Source organism: Lissotriton vulgaris, chromosome 11 (genome assembly GCF_964263255.1).
Source record: "Lissotriton vulgaris chromosome 11, aLisVul1.2, whole genome shotgun sequence".
NCBI lineage: Eukaryota > Metazoa > Chordata > Amphibia > Caudata > Salamandridae > Lissotriton > Lissotriton vulgaris.
Genome location: NC_141699.1, coordinates 260638577 through 260660614, shown reverse-complemented (window position 1 = coordinate 260660614; position 22038 = coordinate 260638577). Strand labels below are relative to the sequence as shown.

The window sequence follows — 22038 nt, the reverse complement described above, 5'->3', positions numbered from 1 at the left end:
AGAATTCTTCTTTTCAAAATAACACTAAACAAATGGAAATACCTACAAATCAGCTAACACAAATTCTAAAACTAAACATATTGCACTAATGCCAAACCTTGAAACAAACCACATTTGTTTACAGAATACAGACCAGGCAATTCACTTTACAGCTCATTAAAACTCCCAAAACTTCGTTTTCATGTGGTACGATCTAAAACAAGCTGACAGACACAATCCAGGCTTAGAAGGACAGTCAGGACAATATATACGAGACTCCTTCCGCACGCCTCTTCGCCAACAGACTCTGCATCTTCTAGTCGGAAAGTCTCTTGCGGTAGTGGAAGGAATAGATTCAGGAAAGTGGCGATCTTTCAATCTAGCCACTTCCTCCACCACTCCAAATCTAGGAACACCTGCCTGCTGCACAAGTACAAGGCTGCCTATTATAGACTCCTGAAACTTAACAAAAGGCATCTTCGTCTCAGGACAAGACTTCTGGTACACAACAAAAGCATTAAAGGATGCCAAGTGGAACAGATGGATAGCCAACTTCTTGTACCAAACGTAAGCCTTTCGAAGAGCAGCATAAGGTTCCAACCTCTGATCTACTCTGTCAACACCACCCATGAACTTATTGTAAGCTAAAATGCACACAGGTTTGCGCACTTCAGCACCCTGACCCCAAACAGGCACAGGTTCTGTACTTTCATCGTGGATAGTAGTCAGCATGTACACATCTCTCTTGTCTGAAAACTTCACAGCTAGAAGCTCCCCACTTCGCAATGCCGTAGACTGTCCCCGCACAAGCCTTTTGCAAACAAGTTCCTTTGGGAAACCTTTACGGTTACTGCGCATTGTGCCACAAGCAACAGTGCCCACTTTGGCCAACTCCTTGAACAACCGTACACCAGTGTAGAAGTTATCTACATATAAATGATGGCCTTTGTTAAATAATCCTCTACCTAGTTCAAACACAATTTTCTCAGTCACTCCAAAAGTAGCAGGACAACCAGGAGGGTTAATGCTGGACTCCTTACCAGTGTACATCCTGAAATTGTAGACATATCCAGTCTCACTGTCACACAGCATATACAGTTTGATTCCATAGCGTGCCCTCTTACTAGGAATGTATTGCCTAAAAACCAAGCGGCCCTTGAAGAACACCAAAGACTCATCCACTGCAATTTCTTTACCAGGTGCAAAGATCTCAGAAAAACGATCAACAAAGTGATCAAGGACAGGCCGAATTTTAAACAAACGGTCACAATCAGGGTGATCGCGTGGCAACGCTAAACTATTATCAACAAAATGCATCATCCGAAGAAGCAGCATATACCGATCACGACTTATGACTGCTGGAAATATAGCTGTTGCCATCAAGGGACTACTGGACAAATATGAAGTCATTGATGGCTTCCTTAGAAGCCCATCAAAAAAGTTAATCCCAAAAACTTCTTCATCTCTTCAACATTTGTGGGAGTCCACCGGATTGCTCTAGCATAGGGCTTAAGGCTGGCACTGTTGGCCCTCAAAAATTGTTCAGCATACAAATTACTTTGATCAACAATCTCTTGCAAAAACACATCGTCACAAAACAACTGAAAAAAATTTATTGGCAGAAAATTCTCAGTATTCACTCTACATCCAGGAACACCAGTGAACTCTGGCAATGCCGGCTGCACCATGCCAGGGGGAACCCAGAGGCCATCCCTATCAACGGGGGGAGCAGCCACCCCAGCCTGCAGCTCAGAAGCCTCTTGCTGCTGTTCACCAACGGGAAGCCTTGCAGCCACAGATACTTCTGGCTGCACAACACCAACAGAAGACATAGCATTCCCAGAGGGCTTTTCCTGCACTACACCAACGGGAAGCCCAGCAGGCCCAGATGCCTCTTGCCGCTCTACACCAATGGGAAGCCTAACAGCCACAGATACTTCTGGCTGCACAACACCAACAGAAGACATAGCATCCCCAGAGGGCTCTTCCTGCACTACACCAACGGGAAGCCCATCAGCCTGAGATGCTTCTTGCTGCACTACACCACCGGGAAACCAAGCAGGCCCAGATGTCTCTTGCCGCTCTACACCAATGGGAAGCCTAACAGCCCCAGATGCCTCTTGCTGCACTACACCAGCAGGAAGACAAAAAGCACCAGATGCCTCTTTGCGCACCACAGCAATGTGAAGCCTTTTAGGCGCAGGCTCCAGCCCACATGCCTCTTGCCGACGTAAAAAGAAAGGAAACCTTGCGCCCCTAGGCAGCAGCACAGGTGCCTCTTGGCCCACTACCGGCACCTCAATGTCCTCCTCTACCATAGGCCCTTCATCAGCACTAGAAGAAGATTCATCATCCGATGATGATGATTCCATGCGAAGAGAAAACTCACTGCCAGAATCTTCTGCCGCCACCTGGGAGTCCAAATCGGACTCACTCTCTGAACCATGGTCAGAGGAAGACTCAAAAAGCAAACCAAGAACCTGCTGAGCAGTAATCCTGCGACTAGCCATTATCCTTACAAAGCAAGAAGACTGCACACACAAATGAACAACAACCTACACTGTGCAAAGTAAGAAGTAAACAAGGTAAGGCTTTCACAAAAAGATAAATACTATCCAAAACAATTTCACTCTTACCAAATATAGCTACACTCACCGGCACCTACTCTGTTGAGACACAGCAAAAATAAATGATATCCCACTAGAAAGAAAAAAAGAAATGACAGATTAGAAAACAAAGTGCACATCAAACACTAATGCTGAAAAAGAAAAAGAAAAAAAACACAGAGCCACACAAACTGCTAGAAGTACAGCCTTTTTCAAAAAGACAAACATCAAGGGAAAGTAGTACAAAATACATTCACTTACCAAGCACAAGCAACTACACAAGCTGCAAACAGACACGCAACCTACAACAATCCAAACAGCAAAAGCCTGAAACAAGACAAAAATAGAGAAGAAAAAAAAATTACTACCACATTTCACAAACAATATAACAACTAAAACAACAACACACAAATTTGCCCCCCAAATTTAAATTCAGCCAGATGGGCCATCAAATAGGGCTTAGACCAATTGGGATTAGATGAGGTTTAACATCAAGACACTGGTTAATTTTTTGAATTTTTTTTTTCTGCCTGACCCCTTTGGTGCAAGTCAGTCTTTTGCTCCTACCAGTACCCCCATCACACAGGGGCAGTAAGGACATTCATACACCTTTTGTACGTGTGACACATACAACACATTTACAGCGCCAGCTGCCAGCGCCATTCAAGGGCCCATCACTTTCGCACACCCACATATCTGACACAGCAAGTACAGAAAATGATGGACTGCGTAGAGTGTCACTCAACTAGCTGTGTGTAGTGACCAACAGAAAGTAACTACTCACACACCGCCAGCCGAGTGCCAGCCCACCCACACCACCATCCAAGCACCAGACCATGCACACCGCCAGCCAAACACAACTCAGCGCACACCAACAGCCAAGTACCACTCCACGCACACCACCAGCCAAGCGCCACTCCACACACACCGCCAGCCAAGCATCACTCCGTGCATAGATAGCCAAGTACCCCTCCACGCACACCGCCAGCCAAACACCACTCAGCGTACACCGACAGCCAAGTACCACTCCACACACACCGCCAGCCAAGCACCACTCCACGCACACCGCAAGCCAAGCGTCACTCACCGCCAGCCAAGCACCGCTCCACGCACACCATCCAGCCAAGTACCACTCCCCACACACCGCCAGCCAAACACCACTCCGTGCACAGACAACCAAGTACCACTCCACGCACACCACCAGCCAAGCACCACTCCACACACACCGCCAGCCAAGCAGCACTCCGTGCACAGACAGCAAAGTAGCACTCCACGCACACCACCAGCCAAGCGCCACTCCACACACACCGCCAGCCAAGCACCACTCCGTGCACAGACAGCAAAGTAGCACTCCATGCACACCACCAGCCAAGCGCCACTCCACACACACCGCCAGCCAAGCACCACTCCGTGCACAGACAGCAAAGTAGCACTCCACGCACACCACCAGCCAAGCGCCACTCCACACACACCGCCAGCCAAGCAGCACTCCGTGCACAGACAGCAAAGTACCACTCCACACACACCACCAGCCAAGCACCACACCACACACACCACCAGCCAAGCGCCACTCCACACACACCGCCAGCCAAGCACCACTCCGTGCATAGATAGCCAAGTACCCCTCCACGCACACCGCCAGCCAAACACCACTCAGCGCACACCGACAGCCAAGAACCACTCCACACACACCGCCAGCCAAGCACCACTCCACGCACACCGCAAGCCAAGCGCCACTCACCGCCAGCCAAGCACCGCTTCACGCACACCATCCAGCCAAGTATCACTCCCCACACACCGCCAGCCAAACACCACTCCACACACACCACCAGCCAAACACCACTCCGTGCACAGACAACCAAGTACCACTCCATGCACACCACCAGCCAAGCGCCACTCCACACACACCGCCAGCCAAGCAGCATTCCGTGCACACACAGCAAAGTAGCACTCCACGCACACCACCAGCCAAGCGCCACTCCACACACACCGCCAGCCAAGCACCACTCCGTGCACAGACAGCAAAGTAGCACTCCACGCACACCACCAGCCAAGCGCCACTCCACAAACACCACCAGCCAAGCACACTCCGTGCACAGACAGCCAAGTACCACTCCACACACATCACCAGCCAAGTGCCACTCCACACACACCGCCAGCCAAGCACCACTCCGTGCATAGATAGCCAAGTACCCCTCCATGCACACCGCCAGCCAAACACCACTCAGCGCACACCGACAGCCAAGTACCACTCCACACACACCGCCAGCCAAGCACCACTCCACGCACACCGCAAGCCAAGCGCCACTCACCGCCAGCCAAGCACCGCTCCACGCACACCATCCAGCCAAGTACCACTCCCCACACACCGCCAGCCAAACACCACTCTGTGCACAGACAACCAAGTACCACTCCACGCACACCACCAGCCAAGCGCCACTCCACACACACCGCCAGCCAAGCAGCACTCCGTGCACAGACAGCAAAGTAGCACTCCACGCACACCACCAGCCAAGCGCCACTCCACAAACACCACCAGCCAAGCACCACTCCGTGCACAGACAGCCAAGTACCACTCCACACACACCACCAGCCAAGCGCCACTCCACACACACCGCCAGCCAAGCACCACTCCGTGCATAGATAGCCAAGTACCCCTCCACGCACACCGCCAGCCAAACCCAACTCAGCGCACACCGACAGCCAAGTACCACCCCACACACACCACCAGCCAAGCACCACTCCACGCACACCGCAAGCCAAGTGCCACTCACCGCCAGCCAAGCACCGCTCCACGCACACCATCCAGCCAAGTACCACTCCACACACACCGCCAGCCAAACACCACTCCACACACACCACCAGCCAAACACCACTCCGTTCACAGACAACCAAGTACCACTCCACGCACACCATCCAGCCAAGCACCACTCCACACACACCGCCAGCAAAGCAGCACTCCGTTCACAGACAACCAAGTACCACTCCACGCACACCATCCAGCCAAGTACCACTCCACACACACCGCCAGCCAAACACCACTCCACACACACCACCAGCCAAACACCACTCCGTTCACAGACAACCAAGTACCACTCCACGCACACTGCAAGCCAAGCGCCACTCCACACACACCGCCAGCCAAGCACTACTCCTTGCCCAAGGGGTCGCTTCCTAAAAACTAAATTTAAATTCCCTGGTGCTAGTGGGCATTTTCTGCCCCTCCCCCCCCCCCCCCCCTGGGGGCAAAACGGCAAAAAAAACGGTCCGATTTGACCCCTGGGTGGACAGAAAAACAAAAACACAATCATGGCCACCTGGAAGCGACCCTTACCCAAGGAGTCGCTTCCCAAAACAAACACATTGCCCCAACAAAAATCCCTGGTGCTAGTGGGAAATTTCTGCCCCCTCCTGGGGGCAAAACGGCCAAAAAAATGCCGATTTGCCCCCAGGGGGGCAGAAAAACAAAAAGATAAGTGTGAGGCCACCTGGAAGCGACCCTTGCCCTTGCTTCCTAAAAGCTAAAAACAAAATCCCTGGTGCTAGTGGGCATTTTCTGTCCCCCCTGGGGGCAAAACGGCCAAAAAAAACGGGCCGATTTGCCCCAGGGGGGACAGAAAAACGTAAACAAAAAATATGGCCGCCATCTTGGCTCCAAAAAACAACCCTGGTGCTAGTGGGGAATTTCTGCTCCCCCCTGGGGGCAAAACGGCCAAAAAAACGGGCCGATTTGCCCCCAGGGGGGGCAGAAAAACGAAAACATTATCAGAGCTCACCTGGAAGCGACCCTTGCCCAGGGGGTCGCTTCCTATAATCTAAAATTACATTCCTGGTGCTAGTGGGGGCATTTCCGCCGCACAATCGCGATGCTGTGCGCGATCGTGAGGCAGAAATGCCCTGCAAAGAGACATCAGGGGAGAGGAAAAACTCTTTCCTCTCCCCTGATGCCTCTTCGCTGCCCCAAACCCCCGCCAGACACTGAAAACCTACCTTTTCCCCAGACGCGCAGGAAGCAAATGGCTTCCCGAGCGCTGGGAATCCCTGATGATGTCAGCGCGCGCTGTGCGCGCTGACGTCATCAGGGATTCCCATGGGGGGGCGGGGGCGGCAGCGGAAGCTCTTCCGCTGCCGCCCCCAGCAAAACAACGAAGATCGGAGACCCTCGGGGGAGCGCCAGCGCTTCCCCCGAGGGTGGGGCTGATGACGAGCTGGCCTTGTCATCAGCGCACGGCAGGTAAGCGCCATGACGAGCCCAGCTCGTCATTAGCCCCGAAGGGGTTAAAACTGCTATATAGTGCCACCTACTTCCTGAGGACCCAGAATAAGTGTGACTTTGGCCATATGCGGCTCAGTGTCCGGGAGGTGGGGCTGGTTATCTTCCATCTGGGGGTATAGGAAAATTGGTGTGAACTAGAGGGTGGAAGGAGGCTGGGTTCACAGAGTTTTCCCCGATCCACTGACCTGATGAGTATCAGTGCCACCGCATTAGGGTGCTGAGTGCGTATATGTGTAAGAGTGTGCCGTGCGGACTGGCCGATACCTATCACACCGCTATGCGGTGCGAAGTGAGTGTGTGTGTGCGTTTCTGTGTGTGTATGTGTTTTTAAGTCTCGTCCTCGAGACCTATTGTCGCCGAGTTGTCTCTCAAGGGAGACAGAGTGGTGCACGAGACTACCAAGGTCTGTGGACGCGCTTATGCAGGCCGGCCGAAGGCACGCACACACACACGCGCAGACACACACACACGCAGACACACACACGTGCAGACACACACACGCGCAGACACAGACACACACACGCGCGCGCCCCACGCCCCCCAAGCCCCACTTACCACATCGGCGGCCTCAGCCGCCACTCCTGACTTCTGCTGCCACCGCTCCTCTGGGCCATCCACTCTGTGGGCGCGGGCTTCTCGCAAAGACGGAAGTCCCGCCCCACGACAGCCGTGAGCGTGCACATCCCGAAACCGGAAGTTCGGGAGAGTGCACGCTCACAGCTTGTTTAATTTTTTTTATGTAGCCGCTAGACGAGGGATCGGGGCATACGACAGTTCGTTGACTCCAATAAGAACCAATACGTAAATACCAGTTGTCTAAATCTATTGATAGGCATGGATCTATTATTAATGAGGCCTGCAGCCTCAGTAGCACTCCTTGAATGGTTGAAGTGAGTGTTTAGCGGGGAAGGATTCTGTGAAGAACTGCGCCTGACGATGACACTGCCTGCCTTAAATCGAGCAGGCGGCCGGGGCTCGTCCTGGGAGTCACCGAACACGCGGATGCTGTGGAGTTGAGTCAGTGGGATGCCTCCAGAGGTAGGCTAGGCGGCAGGCAATAGTGAGACATCTCATATTGACTTTTCAATAATGTAGGACCGCTGATAGCCCTGGCTCACCGCACCTGGCCCCGGCCTTCCTTTTGCGCCCAGAAGGGTATGCTGAGCTGTCATTGTCGTGTCACTCCGCAGCCACCAGCGCCACCAGTATTCAGCGCCAGCAGAGTCGCACGAGTATTCAGGGTGCTGAAACACAGCTGTTATATTAAGCAAAATAAATAAAATTGTGTGCTCATGAACCACACCTGGTATATTAAGCAACATAAATAAAACTGTGTGCACGAGCATTCAAATGAAAAGCTTCTTTGAAACAATCAACCAATGACGACTCGATTTGCACAACACTGACAATAAGTACACACTTGTTGTGATTCTTTTATTTCACCTCATGCCTTTGTCGTACACCTCTCTAAACTCCCTCTTTATATGTAATTCATGTTCGCGTTCATCACTATCTCCCACTTTCTGTTATGTTGGGTTTCTCTTAATCGTTCTTCCTCTTTTCTGCCTTTCTATCGCTTTCTCGGAATCAGTCTGGTGAGAAATTAAGTCTGATTCCCAAAATTAAACCAGTGTTTTCTTGCACAAAGTAAACACTGTGTCCTGCTCCTACAACAACACTGAATTCTCCGCGTATTCGGAGAATCTGGCAGATTAGATCTTGTTAGTAGACAATGACACCCCCACCCCCCCTCCAATTTACCACTAGTGCACTGCAGGCTTGCATCTCCACACCAGTGCAAAGCATGTGCACAGGTTAGCTGACCTAGAAATGAGTAGGTTTGCACTGTTGGCGTATGGTAAACATTTTGCATAGCTCACTACGCGCAAATATCGATTTTGCACTAGTTAGTCCTGAGAAGCGTTCGTTCAAAGTGTTATTGTACTGGTGCAAAGTGCACGTGCTCGCGGTCCTATCCCCGCACCCTGTATCCTGCTGCACATTCTTTTCTGACGGACAGGACTGCAGGGCATTTGCAGTCGTGTGCTCTGGCAGTAGCTGGAAGCAGATGCGCGGTTGCGGTTTGAGCGTCCAGAACTGACGCCTCTGCTGATCCTCGACAACCATGTAGAAGGCAGATGCGATTGAGCGCTTGTGTCTTAGTGAGCGTGAATTAGAATACTATGGTGCGTGGTGCCCGACCCGTCCCTGCCATCCTAGTGTTACCCAGAAGCGAGGCTTGGGGCAGCAGGTGCAGTGACACCGGGGCACACAGGATACTGATTTTTACTGTATTTTATGTTTCAGACATGTTGCAAAAACGTTTAAGTCAGAGGGCAGGATTTTCGTACAAGAGCCACTCAATTAAGATCTTTATTTCATGTTGGGCCCTTAGGTTACAGAAACAGAAGATGTGTTCCCTCAGAGCTTCATCCTTCATGTAACTGTCTGTCTCCTAGCTATACCCTCACATAACATACTAATACAGCATTCACTCTCAGCATTTCTGACACCAACTTAGACATCCAGGAAACGGGGAATCACAGAATACTACTGATGGGTATCTGCACAATGCCACAAGATTAATGTTGACTAGTGAAAGCCTTCTGCAAAGCGCAAATCCTTTAATGAAACTTTTCTATAACGTTTAAATTTTACATCAGCGAGTTCAAATGTCGACATTGCTGATTAAAACAATGCGCTACATAATTAGATCGGCGTCGTCCCCTCAAACTTCCCAAAACTATTGATTTAATGAACATCAGGAAGTATTACATTTAAAAAAAAACAACTCATGAACACTGCAACCCTGAACCATTTATTTCTTTCCCTCTCAAAGCTTCCGTCGGTCACGGGGGTGGTGAGGACGGGAAAACAAGATGTCTAAACTTTATTTTGAATCAAGCATCATGGTACAACAATAGCTCTAATTAATGTGTCGGTCTGTATAAACGGTCTTCCAAAATGTATGCAGAAAAAAAAAGTCGGCCACCTAACCAAGTCCTACACATCCCAACCACGAGCTCCGCTAAACCATACCTCTGTAATTAGTTTCGTACTTTTGCATGTAAAATGTGTAGAAATTGCTGCCATGAACCACGTAAAAGCTGCATTATTTCTCAGAAAAAATGAAGACCTCCAGACGAGACAACTACAACCCTCAAGTGAACTAACGCAGGTGCATAAAATACACTGACTAGACATATCGACTGCACACTCTAACAGCATTGCTATAGACAATGGATGTATGACGTTACAACGCATTCATTTACATCGCATGCCTTTACAACGCAATTATTACAACGCAGTCCATTACAACGCATAGTGCTTTGGGGCGATGGATAGTGAATAGTTTAATTTACTATTCCAACTCCAGTCCCCGTGGACACTAGGGAAGGTTATTGGATAGTAAATTAACATATTCCCTATCCTAGAGCGCCCCCCAGAGCAATGCGTTGTAATAGTTTGCGTTGTAATGGTTACGTTGTAAAGGCTCTGCGATGTAAAAGTTGCGTTGTAAGTGTTGTTCACCATAGACAATAGGTCTCGCCTTTGGAACCTTATAAGTATTTTTCCTACTTTGCATTTCATGGTTTGCTTTAAATTACCTCAGGGTACCTCGTGTTAAGGTAGTTTTCGTGTGTTGCGTTAGATTGCCTTGTGTCTTAGCCTGTTTGGAATTGTCTTGCTTTTTGTAGTGAAATGTGAGGCATATATTACTTTGGTTTATTTTCTGTTTGTTTCCCTTTTGATGCCCTGCTTTGTCGTGTGTTGTCTTAGTTTGCCATGTGTTGCTTTGTTTAAAGTCTTGTCGTAGGTTCTCTTGTGTTGTTTTACTGACCCCATTAGTTGTCTGTGTTTGCTGTGTCGCTTTATTCAAGGCCTGCAATGCCTTAGGTTGCCCTTTGTTCCCTAAGCTTGACTTGTTGCTCTACTTTTCTATGTGATGTCTTTCATCGCTCAGTTCTTTCTGTGCCATATGCGAGAGATTGAGCTATTGACATTGTAAATGACAATGCCATTTATTTATCTGTTTTCAAAACCAACACATAAATAAAAAAATTGTCATTTACAATGCCAATAGCTCTAACTTTGGCAAAGGGGAGACCATTGCATTGTAAATGCTTGTTGTGAGAGTGATCGTGTGCGGGCTGCCAAATATTTTACGAAAATGGCTGGAGGTGCCGCTTTATTTATTGATGGTATGCCAAAAGAACAATACATTTGACATTGGGTTTACCCACATGGCTCCAGCAAGTGTTCTATTTTTGTGTATGTACATATTTTTTATATTGTGCACTGCATAAGGGAGCTCTCTCTCTCTATACTGGGAAGGGGGGTTAGATTGGGAATTGTCCACACTGGGCATCCTATTGAGATTATAATACGTGTGGGCCATTTACTGCTATTAATATTTCAAAATGTGTTTCAAGCCCAAAAGTATATGATGTTCATGTTATAAAGTTTGAATATGTGTTTTTAATATAAAAGTTACTTACATACATCCAGTGTGAAGTCTCTTTTGCAACACTCGGTTTATTTATCACGAGTGTCTGCTGTGCCTTTGCTTAACACATTGCCTCTGTAGTAAGCCTAACTGCTCAGTGCCAAGCTACCCAAGGGTGAGCACGGGTTATACAGCGAGTATAATCACTGGCAACTTGAAGGGGGGGCGGTAGGTTCTGCCTGGCTGGGGGCCTCCCTTCAGTCGACGAGACATTGCCAGTTCCAACATCTAGCCTACTGCCTGGAGGCATTCTGAGATGGGTAATCCTGCTATCCCGATCTCTATAGTGAAAAATTTGGGGATTGTGGTAGATAGTCATCTAGCCTTAGCAACTCAGGTAGGAGCACTTATGTCTAGATGTGCCTTCCTTTAAAAATCTAATAGTAAACTGGCACATCTGTTACCACTAGAAGCCCTTAAATCGGTGATCAAGACTACCATCTTGTCTAGATTAGATGTTACTAACTCTGCCTACCTAGGGCTCCAGGCTAAAATCAGGACATATGAGCCAGGTCGAGAATTAAGGTTAGCCGGCATGGATCTTCTAAACATCCATAAACAAAGAAGGGCAAGAATTGGGGGGCATAGCTTTTTAGTGCTGGCCCCTCTGGTTTGGAACTCCTTTCTACTTGATACACACAAATAAAAGGTTTAGAGCATGCAGCATAAGGGTAAGAATCCCATCATCATACACAAAAATCTTTGTGCACAAACAGCAACAATGCTGATCTCTACCACACAGTTGTAGTACTGGACAGCAGCAGTGCATGTGCAGACAAAGCATACACAAAACGTTAGAGTTCAGTCAGCAACAAGATAAGCCACTTTTTCACCGCATAGAGAACTACTAAAGAACCAGTAGCAGCAGTGGAAGCCTGCCGCATGCGTACAATAGGTCAGGCACATGGTGTCGGAGTGTAAGCTTCAAATAAAAACCTAGATTTTAGAGCATGTGCAGCTTTGGTGCAGACTTATCTTATACAGAAGTAAAGGTACAGAACCAGCAGCAGTAGTGCAGGACCTCCTTACACAAAACAGGGAAGGAACCGGCACCAGTAGTTTGAATTTCCCTCACACACAAACAAGACAGGTGTAGTAGAGAGAGGAACAATGCAAGCTTTACTTGCCCAAATGAACAATGGTACATGAACTAGGCTCTAGTTCCTGTTCCCAGCCATCCAGCCCTTGGGTATACTGCATTCACCTGAAAAGAAGACTAACAGCCTCCTGTATAATACCTGTTCAAACGTCTACTGTTTAACACAGCTGCTTAGTGTGCTTATTCCTATGAATGTTATGAATATCACTGTTAGTAGCACGGAATAGTTGTTAAAGCCTATAGGAAGCCCTGAAGACCCACTTCCATCCTGTCCTGCTGTCCTCTGTGCAGCCCAGTATTTATATGAAGAAAGGGGTGAGCAGGAAATGCCTGCGGTTCTGTATTCGGAAAGGACTATTCCCACCCAAGCCAGGCATTTCATCTCCCCACATAAGGGAATGAAGCATGGTATACATGCTCCTGGACAATACATCATAATATATTCACAGTGCTCAGGTGACTCTCAGCTTACACTCAAACTCAAAGGTCGGATGAAGTTACAAAACAGAGGACAGGAAGAAATACCAACTTAATGATACAGAACAGGGCTGGCTTTACAGATTTCCCATCTCTCAGCAGGACAGGTATACTTTTTCTTTTTCTTTATAATGGTAACTTTCAGGAGAGTTTAGGAGTGATGCCTCTGAACTGCTTGAAGCATCGCTGGTGCAGGTAACATCATACATGGATTCGTATTGGTTGTGTCCGAGCTTGTACACTTAGGTTCCCTTTCGTTTGTACCTTGACGAGATGCCCGGTGTTATACTATATACTGTTGGCGCCAGGTGGCACGCTGCAATGTTGACCAGTTCAGTATGATAAATGGGCATTTCAACATAAACAATCAAAATCCTCTACAAACACAAATGCTCAGAACATTTCAATATTCATTAGATAGTGGTAGTAATAGCATTATATTTACTCTTAGCAAGATGTTAGAATGATTTACATTTGACTGTTAGCATTTAAAAAAACAATAGGGGCCAAACTTTCTATAGTAATGGACAACATGAAGCGGAAACAAGATGAGAGTTCAAAGGTTTATTCCAGGTACAGCAACACGACATCAGCGCTCCTGCCGCCTTCAGCCAGCAACTGCCCACTCAGTCAGTCAGCGTGCGCCTCTCACCACAGAATCTCCCGACCCCAACATTCCACTGTGGCTCGAGGAGCGGAGCCACGGATTCTAAACAAGATCACAACATACCCCCCTTTCCTCTACACGCAGGTAGAGAATGAGAAAGAACAAAGGGAAGAAGGGTGGGAAGAGAAGAAAAGACGGGACGGGGAAAGGCAGAAAAGTGAGACAGAAAATAATAAGTCATCCCACCATAAAATCATTCAAATGTTGAGGAAGTCTCCTGACTCGCAAGGGTCTCTGGTAAGGTGGAGTGCTTTGAGAATCATGAGACTCCTCGTTCACAGTAATTGCTCTTTGACTTGTGCTCAAGTTGTTCCCACTGGGACCTGGTGCCCTCGTCTCTGCAACAGTACGAGCACTGTTGAGTAATTGATAATCATGAGCCAACATGTAGCCTGAACATGAATCCTTCCTAACAACGGTTTTAGGAGAATGATCTTGTGAGCAATACTTTGCTACTCTACGTAAGTTCCATTTTTCTCCATTAGCCAACACAACATAGAAAGGATACACTTCCTGAACTTTGAAGGGGCCACGAAACTAGCATAGACCTCTGACCCAACGTCCTGATAGGACTTTGACCCAGTCACCTACATGAATACTATGCAAGTTTTTCTCCTGGGTGTGTTCTTTCATGGTAGCGTGCACAGGAGTACTCTTGCCACTACCACTTGCATTCTTCCCTTCTACCAATTCTCTGATCCAAGGAGGCATTAATTTAGAAGTAGGTTTTCTGCCTCGCATTGCAATGAAGGGAACTACACCTGTAGTAGAATTCTCAGTTGTGCGATAAGCCCATATCAATTCACTCAAAGTTTCGTCCATGTCAAGATTATTCATGAGAGCCAAACTTATAGCTCCCTTAATCATGCGATTGGCTCTTTCCACAATTCCGTTGGATTGCGGGTTATATAAAGTGGTGAGAGAATGTCTGATGCCACACTCTCTTAGAAATTCTCTGATTTCACTTGAGGTCAATTGGGTCCCGTTGTCCGTAATAAGGACAGTGGGATAACCTTCCTCTCTGAAAATCATACGTAGTACTCTAATGGTAATTCTAGTGGTTATTTCGGGGAGGAGATACACAGAAAGCCATCTGGAATGAACATCCATTACAACCATGCCAAATCTTTTACTGGGGTGAACACCCGGCATGGGTCCAATAAAATCAAGGCATATACTGTGCCACACCACACCTGGGTCATGGATGGAACTTGGCACAGATTGGGGTCCCACCTTAAGTCTTTTTTCACTCTCGCAACACTCACTGCATCTCTCAACCCAATCAACCACGTCCCCATCCATTCCTGGCCACCAGAATTAATTTCTCAAACGTTTCTTTGTAATGGTTTGGCCCAAGTGTCCTTCATGGGCTAAATCAAACAGTCTCTTACGAATACCAAATGGAGGAATTATCTTATCACCTCGCATGATAACTTTTCCTTCGACAGTGGATAACTCGTCAATGATCACATTGAAAGGTCTAATGCTTATAGGCAAAGCGCTTTCCCTGCGTCTGCCCTTCTCGATGAGGTTGAGGACTCCTTTAAGAATTTCATCTTGAGTCATAGCCTCTACCCATTCCTTTTTACTGACAGCACCACAACTCCACTGACTCACATCATCAGCACTAGAGATAGCTCCTTCTCTCTCTCTCTTTGACACGCCTGTCTTATCTACTTCTTCCCAGTCTAAGGCCAGACGCGACATGCAGTCGGCTTGGACATTGCGCCATCCTGAAATGAACTCAATGCTAAAATTATATTCTTGTAGCCTCGAGGCTAACCGAGCAAGTCTGGCTGACCCCTTCCCTGTTTCACCAGGTGACAGTATTTTCAGCAAAGGTTTGTGGTCAGTGCATAGCATAAATCTGCGCCCCCATACATACATCCTGTAATATTCCACACCCCAAGCGGCAGCCAGGGTTTCTTTTTCTATAACTAAGTAATGCCGCTCAGTGGGAGTCAAAGTGCGAGAGGAGAATGCCACAGTTTTTTCATTAACACCATCATTCTGTGATAATACAGCCCCTATGCCAGTGTCACATGCGTCCACAGTGATAATAGTTTTGGCATTCACATCAAAAGGAACCAAAATGCCTGCATTACATATTTCTAATGGACAACACGAAGCGGAAACAAGATGAGAGTTCAAAGGTTTATTCCAGGTAGAGCAACACGACGTCAGCGGTTCTGCCGCCTTCAGCCAGCAACTGCCCACTCAGTCAGTCAGCGTGCGCCTCTCACCACAGAATCTCCCGACCCCAACAGTCCACTGTGGTTCTAGGAGCGGAGCCACGGATTCTAAACAAAATCACAACACTTTCTTTCCATGCGTTATAATTAATAACATATGACATATTACAATGTTAGAACCAAGGAAAGCCAATAATTTCAAATCCTCTTGCAACATTCTAATTCATTTAAAGCATTTTTTTCACTAAATGTGAAATGCTGCAAATCCTTGCCATGCTTCTATACTCACTGCCAAGGAGCCCACACAGTGCGGTACATGAGCATGCGCTCTGTGCACCCATCACCCTCAGTATGTGTACATGCGCAAATACAGCACACACGTGGTAGAGCTGTAAATACGCACCAGCTCTTGACGTCTTCAACAGTGCCCCCAAGGATTTTTCACTGGAACCATCCAGTCTCCTACTCAAGTTTGAAGCATCATCTCACTTGGACCTCCAAGCACAGTACGAAAGGGATCCTGATGTGGCCATGTTAGAGCACTAAAGAAATCAGCTTATGAAGAGGCCCCCCTTCTGCCTCTGGACCCCGGTGCCACTGTACCAGCTGCACCACTTGTGGCCCCCCAAAATATATTTCAATATTTCATAGTAACCTAATTACATTGATACTTTTCCTAAATCAATCAACACCAGCAGAAAAAAATAACTTGCATACCCTTAGTTAGCTCTCAGGTGCTGTCCAGACAAAAGAAAAAATAATCAGGGTATTCATCATTTACGCCCCCATTTCCACATGAATTATGTCATTCACACATTTATTATCTAATTGGAATGTCTCAGCTATTGTTCTTTCTTACTAAAAGCAATCAAGTCCATCACAGGAAGACCTAGAGCTCTGGAGACTAGATAGACTAACGCACCCTCTCTGACCTTATGGTTCAAATTCAGGCAGGTCCACTCAGCCTTTCTTCCTTCAGAGGTTGATAAAATAAGTACTATTGAGTTGTGTTTTCCATAAACACGTTATTATTTAGCGCCAGGATGTTCCAAGCAGCTATTGCAAACTTTCTTAGGAATACATACCAGCTAGTACCTGGAGATCAGTTCACATTGTTAGAAGGCCCTGTTGCTTTGCATTCAGTGACACCAAAACTGATAACAGTATGTTAAGAAAATCTTCAGAACATTTGTTAATTGTCATTTTGTAGGTTTAGTACTTATTACTTCTCACTAACAGGTTGGAGCGAGCTTGCTATTCTTTTAACTGCTCATGGTATCAGTAAGGATTCTGTGAAGGATAAGAAGAATTTGCTTGCGTTGTAGTGTAAGGGAAGGTTCTCTTCGCCCCTGGATATTTATAGAAGAGTTTCTCTAGTTTCAAAGTTTCTTTGTTGGCTTGAAACATATTGAGGACCATTTCATCGTAGATTCTGCGTATGTTTTGAAATGCTAATTTGTAAGCTTTAGAATGTTTCTTGACTAAAGGTTATTTTGGGTTCTTACATATTTTGTCTTGTTTCCTTAGCTAACTGGAAGGAAGAATTAGTGAAGTACATTGCCCCTGAGAACCTTCCTGTATACTATGGTGGGTCCCTCACTGATCCAGATGGAGACCCCAAATGTAAATCTAAGGTAAGGAATTGAACCCTTTTCAGAGCTTCTTGAACTATTTGCTGCGCGACACTCCTCTAGTATCCAATACCAGGTCACTTCTTTTAAGCAAATACATAAAGTGACTGAATATTTCGTTGTTATTGGCGTTGAAATCTTCTTATTTGGTGGCAAGTATTTGAACCCTTTCCAGTTATAAAAAATGTCCTTTCAAGAGTAGCATTCAAAAGGAAACATATTCCAACGCACGGGCTCGAAACTTAAAACAAAATTGAAAGAGTGTTCTGTTGACAACAATATCCTCCTTCACAGAAGGCATTTGAAATTTGGCTAGTACCTCCTTGAATCCACACCCTGGGACCAATTTTGATATCCCCCTTTTTTAGGTCTCGGCTTCGAGACCTATTGCTGCCAAGATGGGTCTGAAGGGACGTAGACTGGGGGACGAGCGCCGATTGCCCATCGTGAACGCGCACGCCGAGCCTCCTGGAGCCGTGCACATCTCTTGCTCCACATTCACACTCACGGAAGCACACACTCACGCACGCACACACACACACACACACACCCTCCCTCTCTGCCCACTCCCTCTCTGCCGCCCCCCCTCTACCCCCACTCACCCGGCTCTTTCCCTCGCAGCGGGTCACTCATGGCAGCAGGCAGACTCGGTGTCTTCTCCGGCGATCTTCAGCTGATGTGCACGCCCACGCTGCGTCTCGTGCGCGCCCACCACGCTGTTTCGAGCCCATTGATCCTTAGCTTGTGATTATGCTCTTTGATGTTTGCGAGGGAGGAGGTTTTCGGTTCGGGAGTTACAGGACTGCTGCTGTGAGAACCTCAGACGTTTAAAACCGAAATAAAAGGCCACTGCTGTGCTCCTGCTGCGGCAGCAGGTTTGGTCTACACTTGTGACAGAATCTCCCGCGCGGTCATGTTGTGAGAGTCTGGATGAAAGCTGCTATGCCTGGAAGCGAGCATTCAGGAGGGCCGGGGGCATTCCAACCAAGTCTGCAACTGATCGCCCAGGAGGACATTTACTCTCTTCTCCCAACAGGTCGGGCACAGGTGAATAATACTGCCATTTTGCCTGCTCCTCTGCCTTTGATTCCCCATTTTATTAACTACGCTTTAAATCGTGTGTTTCCTCATTTCTAAACACTTTGCTATAGAATCTCACACCCGACCCCAGGTCTGCCCAGTAGAACGGCGCTCACTTCATCCCTCAGTGAGGCAGAAGGTGAGTGCGAGTGCAGAGTGCGCAGAGTGTGAAGTAGTGAGTGTAGAGTTAGTGTGCATAGTGTGAGTGCAGAGTAGTGAGTGCAGAGTAGTGAGTGCAGAGTAGTGAGTGCAGAGCAGTGAGTGCAGAGTGCAGAGTAGTGAGTGCAGAGGGCAGAGTAGTGAGTGCAGAGTGCAAAGTAGTGAGTGCAGAGTGCAGAATAGTGAGTAGTGAGTGCAGAGTAGTGAGTAGTGAGTGCAGAGTAGTGAATGCAGAGTAGTGAGTGCAGAGTGCAGAGTAGTGAGTGCAGAGTGCAGAGTAGTGAGTGCAGAGTAGTGAGTAGTGAGTAGTGAGTGCAGAGTAGTGAGTGCAGAGTAGTGAGTAGTGAGTAGTGAGTAGTGAGTAGTGAGTAGTGAGTAGTGAGTGGTGAGTAGTGAGTAGTGAGTGCAGAGTAGTGAGTAGTGAGTGCAGAGTAGTGAGTGCAGAGTAGTGAGTGCAGAGTGCAGAGTAGTGAGTGCAGAGTAGTGAGTGCAGAGTGCAGAGTAGTGAGTGCAGAGTAGTGAGTGCAGAGTAGTGAGTACTGATTGCAGAGTAGTGAGTGCAGAGTAGTGAGTAGGGAGTGCAGAGTAGTGAGTAGTGAGTGCAGAGTAGTGAGTGCAGAGTAGTGAGTGCAGAGTAGTGAGTGCAGAGTAGTGAGTACTGATTGCAGAGTAGTGAGTAGTGAGTGCAGAGTAGTGAGTGCAGAGTAGTGAGTGCAGAGTAGTGAGTAGTGAGTGCAGAGTAGCGAGTGCAGAGTAGTGAGTGCAGAGTAGTGAGTGCAGAGTAGTGAGTGCAGAGTAGTGAGTGTGAGTAGTGAGTGCGAGTAGTGAGTGCGAGTAGTGAGTAGTGAGTGTAGAGTAGTGAGTAGTGAGTAGTGAGTGCAGAGTAGTGAGTAGTGAGTGCAGAGTAGTGAGTGCAGAGTAGTGAGTGCAGAGTAGTGAGTGCAGAGTAGTGAGTAGTGAGTGCAGAGTAGTGAGTAGTGAGTGCAGAGTAGTGAGTAGTGAGTAGTGAGTGGTGAGTAGTGAGTGCAGAGTAGTGAGTGCAGAGTAGTGAGTGCAGAGTAGGGAGTAGTGAGTAGTGAGTGGTGAGTAGTGAGTAGTGAGTGCAGAGTAGTGAGTAGTGAGTGCAGAGTAGTGAGTAGTGAGTGCAGAGTAGTGAGTAGTGAGTAGTGAGTGCTGAGTAGTGAGTAGTGAGTAGTGAGTCCAGAGTAGTGAGTGTAGAGTAGTGAGTGTAGAGTAGTGAGTGCAGAGTAGTGAGTGCAGAGTAGTGAGTGTAGAGTAGTGAGTGCAGAGTAGTGAGTAGTGAGTGCAGAGTAGTGAGTAGTGAGTGCAGAGTAGTGAGTAGTGAGTGCAGAGTAGTGAGTAGTGAGTAGTGAGTGCAGAGTAGTGAGTAGTGAGTGCAGAGAAGTGAGTAGTGAGTAGTGAGTGCAGAGTAGTGAGTAGTGAGTGCAGTAGTGAGTGCAGAGTAGTGAGTGCAGAGTAGTGACTAGTGAGTAGTGAGTGCAGAGTAGTGAGTAGTGAGTGCAGAGTAGTGAGTAGTGAGTAGTGAGTGCAGAGTAGTGAGTAGTGAGTGCAGAGTAGTGAGTAGTGAGTGCAGAGTAGTGAGTAGTGAGTGGTGAGTGGTGAGTAGTGAGTAGTGAGTGCAGAGTAGTGAGTAGTGAGTAGTGAGTGCAGAGTAGTGAGTGGTGAGTAGTGAGTGCAGTGAGTAGTGAGTGCAGAATAGTGAGTGGTGAGTGGTGAGTGCAGAGTAGTGAGTAGTGAGTAGTGAGTGCAGAGTAGTGAGTAGTGAGTGCAGAGTAGTGAGTAGTGAGTGCAGAGTAGAGAGTAGTGAGTGCAGAGTAGTGAGTAGTGAGTGCAGAGTAGTGAGTGCAGAGTAGTGAGTAGTGAGTGCAGAGTAGTGAGTAGTGAGTGCAGAGTAGTGAGTGCAGAGTAGTGAGTGCAGAGTAGTGAGTGCAGAGTAGTGAGTAGTGAGTGCAGAGTAGTGAGTAGTGAGTGCAGAGTAGTGCTGTTGAGTGCAGAGTAGTGAGTGCAGAGTAGTGCTGTTGAGTGCAGAGTAGTGAGTGCAGAGTAGTGCTGTTGAGTGCAGAGTAGTGAGTGCAGAGTTGTGCTGTTGAGTGCAGAGTAGTGTGTGCTGTTGAGTGCAGAGTAGTGTGTGCTGTTGAGTACAGAGTGCTGTGTATTGGCAATGTAAATGACAATGCCATTTATTTATGATTGAAAGAAAAAAAAATGTCATGAGCAATGCCAATAGCTCTACCTTTAATGATGCCGAGACCATTGCATTGTAAATGTTTGTTATGCATTGGCAGAAAAAGCTGCTGCTCAGGATTCCAATACTGTCCCCCTTGGTTCATACATTTATTTCCTGCTCCCACCCTGCTTTGTGATGAAAACCCAGAAAGAACTGCTTCTGCACTTGAAAATTATGAAAGTGAGCACCGTTCATGAGATACAGAACCCTAGAATGTGGTACTCCTAGAAAATTAACTCAGCATTCTAGGATAATCCCAGGACCAGCGGAAACCCTATTGGAATATTAGTGTTTGGAAATCAGATGGAGCTGTGACCGGCCTCCTCAAGAAGTCTCCAGTTCATCTGTCACTAACCATCGGAGATCCGCGGCCCAATTATCTCAACGTCGGACTTTGGAAATCAGGCTTTGGTGCTCTGGAGGTACAATTCTTTTCTAGGTGGGAATCCCATTTCACGTTTTGTTGGAGAGTTTTAGTTTTTGGGGCTTTGTGATATTATTGCCAGCTTCGCAGTATTTCTTGCTCAACGCAATTGCCATTGCCCTTGCACTCCCGGTAGCTGAGAAGCTAGGGTAAATAAAGAGAAACAGCCTTTACATTGCAGCTCGAACCACGCTGTGCCTTAGCAACGCAGTTGAATCACAAATGAGTCTTACTTTACCATGCAAGTCATTACAAGGACTTGGCTTAAGGAAAGTGCTGTTGGACTGACGTTGGTCCAAGTCTAATACTTTCCCTACTGTTGCGCAGACTGGAATTGGAATAGTAAATTATACTATTCCAAAGTCCAGCACTTTTCCTAAGACACGTTGTTGTAACGACTTGATTGGTAACGGAATGCGTTGTAAAGAAGCATTTGTGGTTCGGACCGCATTGGTGGTTCGGACCCGCATTTGTGGTTCGGACCCGTCATGCCAATGACATCTGGATGTCTATCTCCTCAGACGAATGGGATATTCTATTCCTCACTGAGTCCTGGATCACTGATTCCTCCTCTCCGGATATCTATCTGGCCATCCCCCCAGGATACGATATAAAATGCATGAACCGGGCTGGTGGTAAATCTGGAGGCGGTCTTGCCGTCATCCTAAAATCCTATCTCCAGCTGACCTTTAC

At 47.5% G+C, this 22038-nt stretch overlaps 1 protein-coding gene across 1 annotated transcript in view; it reads left to right on the top strand.

The window, feature by feature from the left end:
* The window catches only part of LOC147679625 (SEC14-like protein 2), a 269075-nt gene that overhangs the window by 165941 nt on the left and 81096 nt on the right, over nucleotides 1-22038 (top strand). The window contains exon 9 of the mRNA XM_086943202.1: nucleotides 17331-17437. Within this exon, the coding sequence (XP_086799328.1) occupies nucleotides 17331-17437 (107 nt within the window). The remainder of the gene's footprint in view (nucleotides 1-17330; nucleotides 17438-22038) is intronic.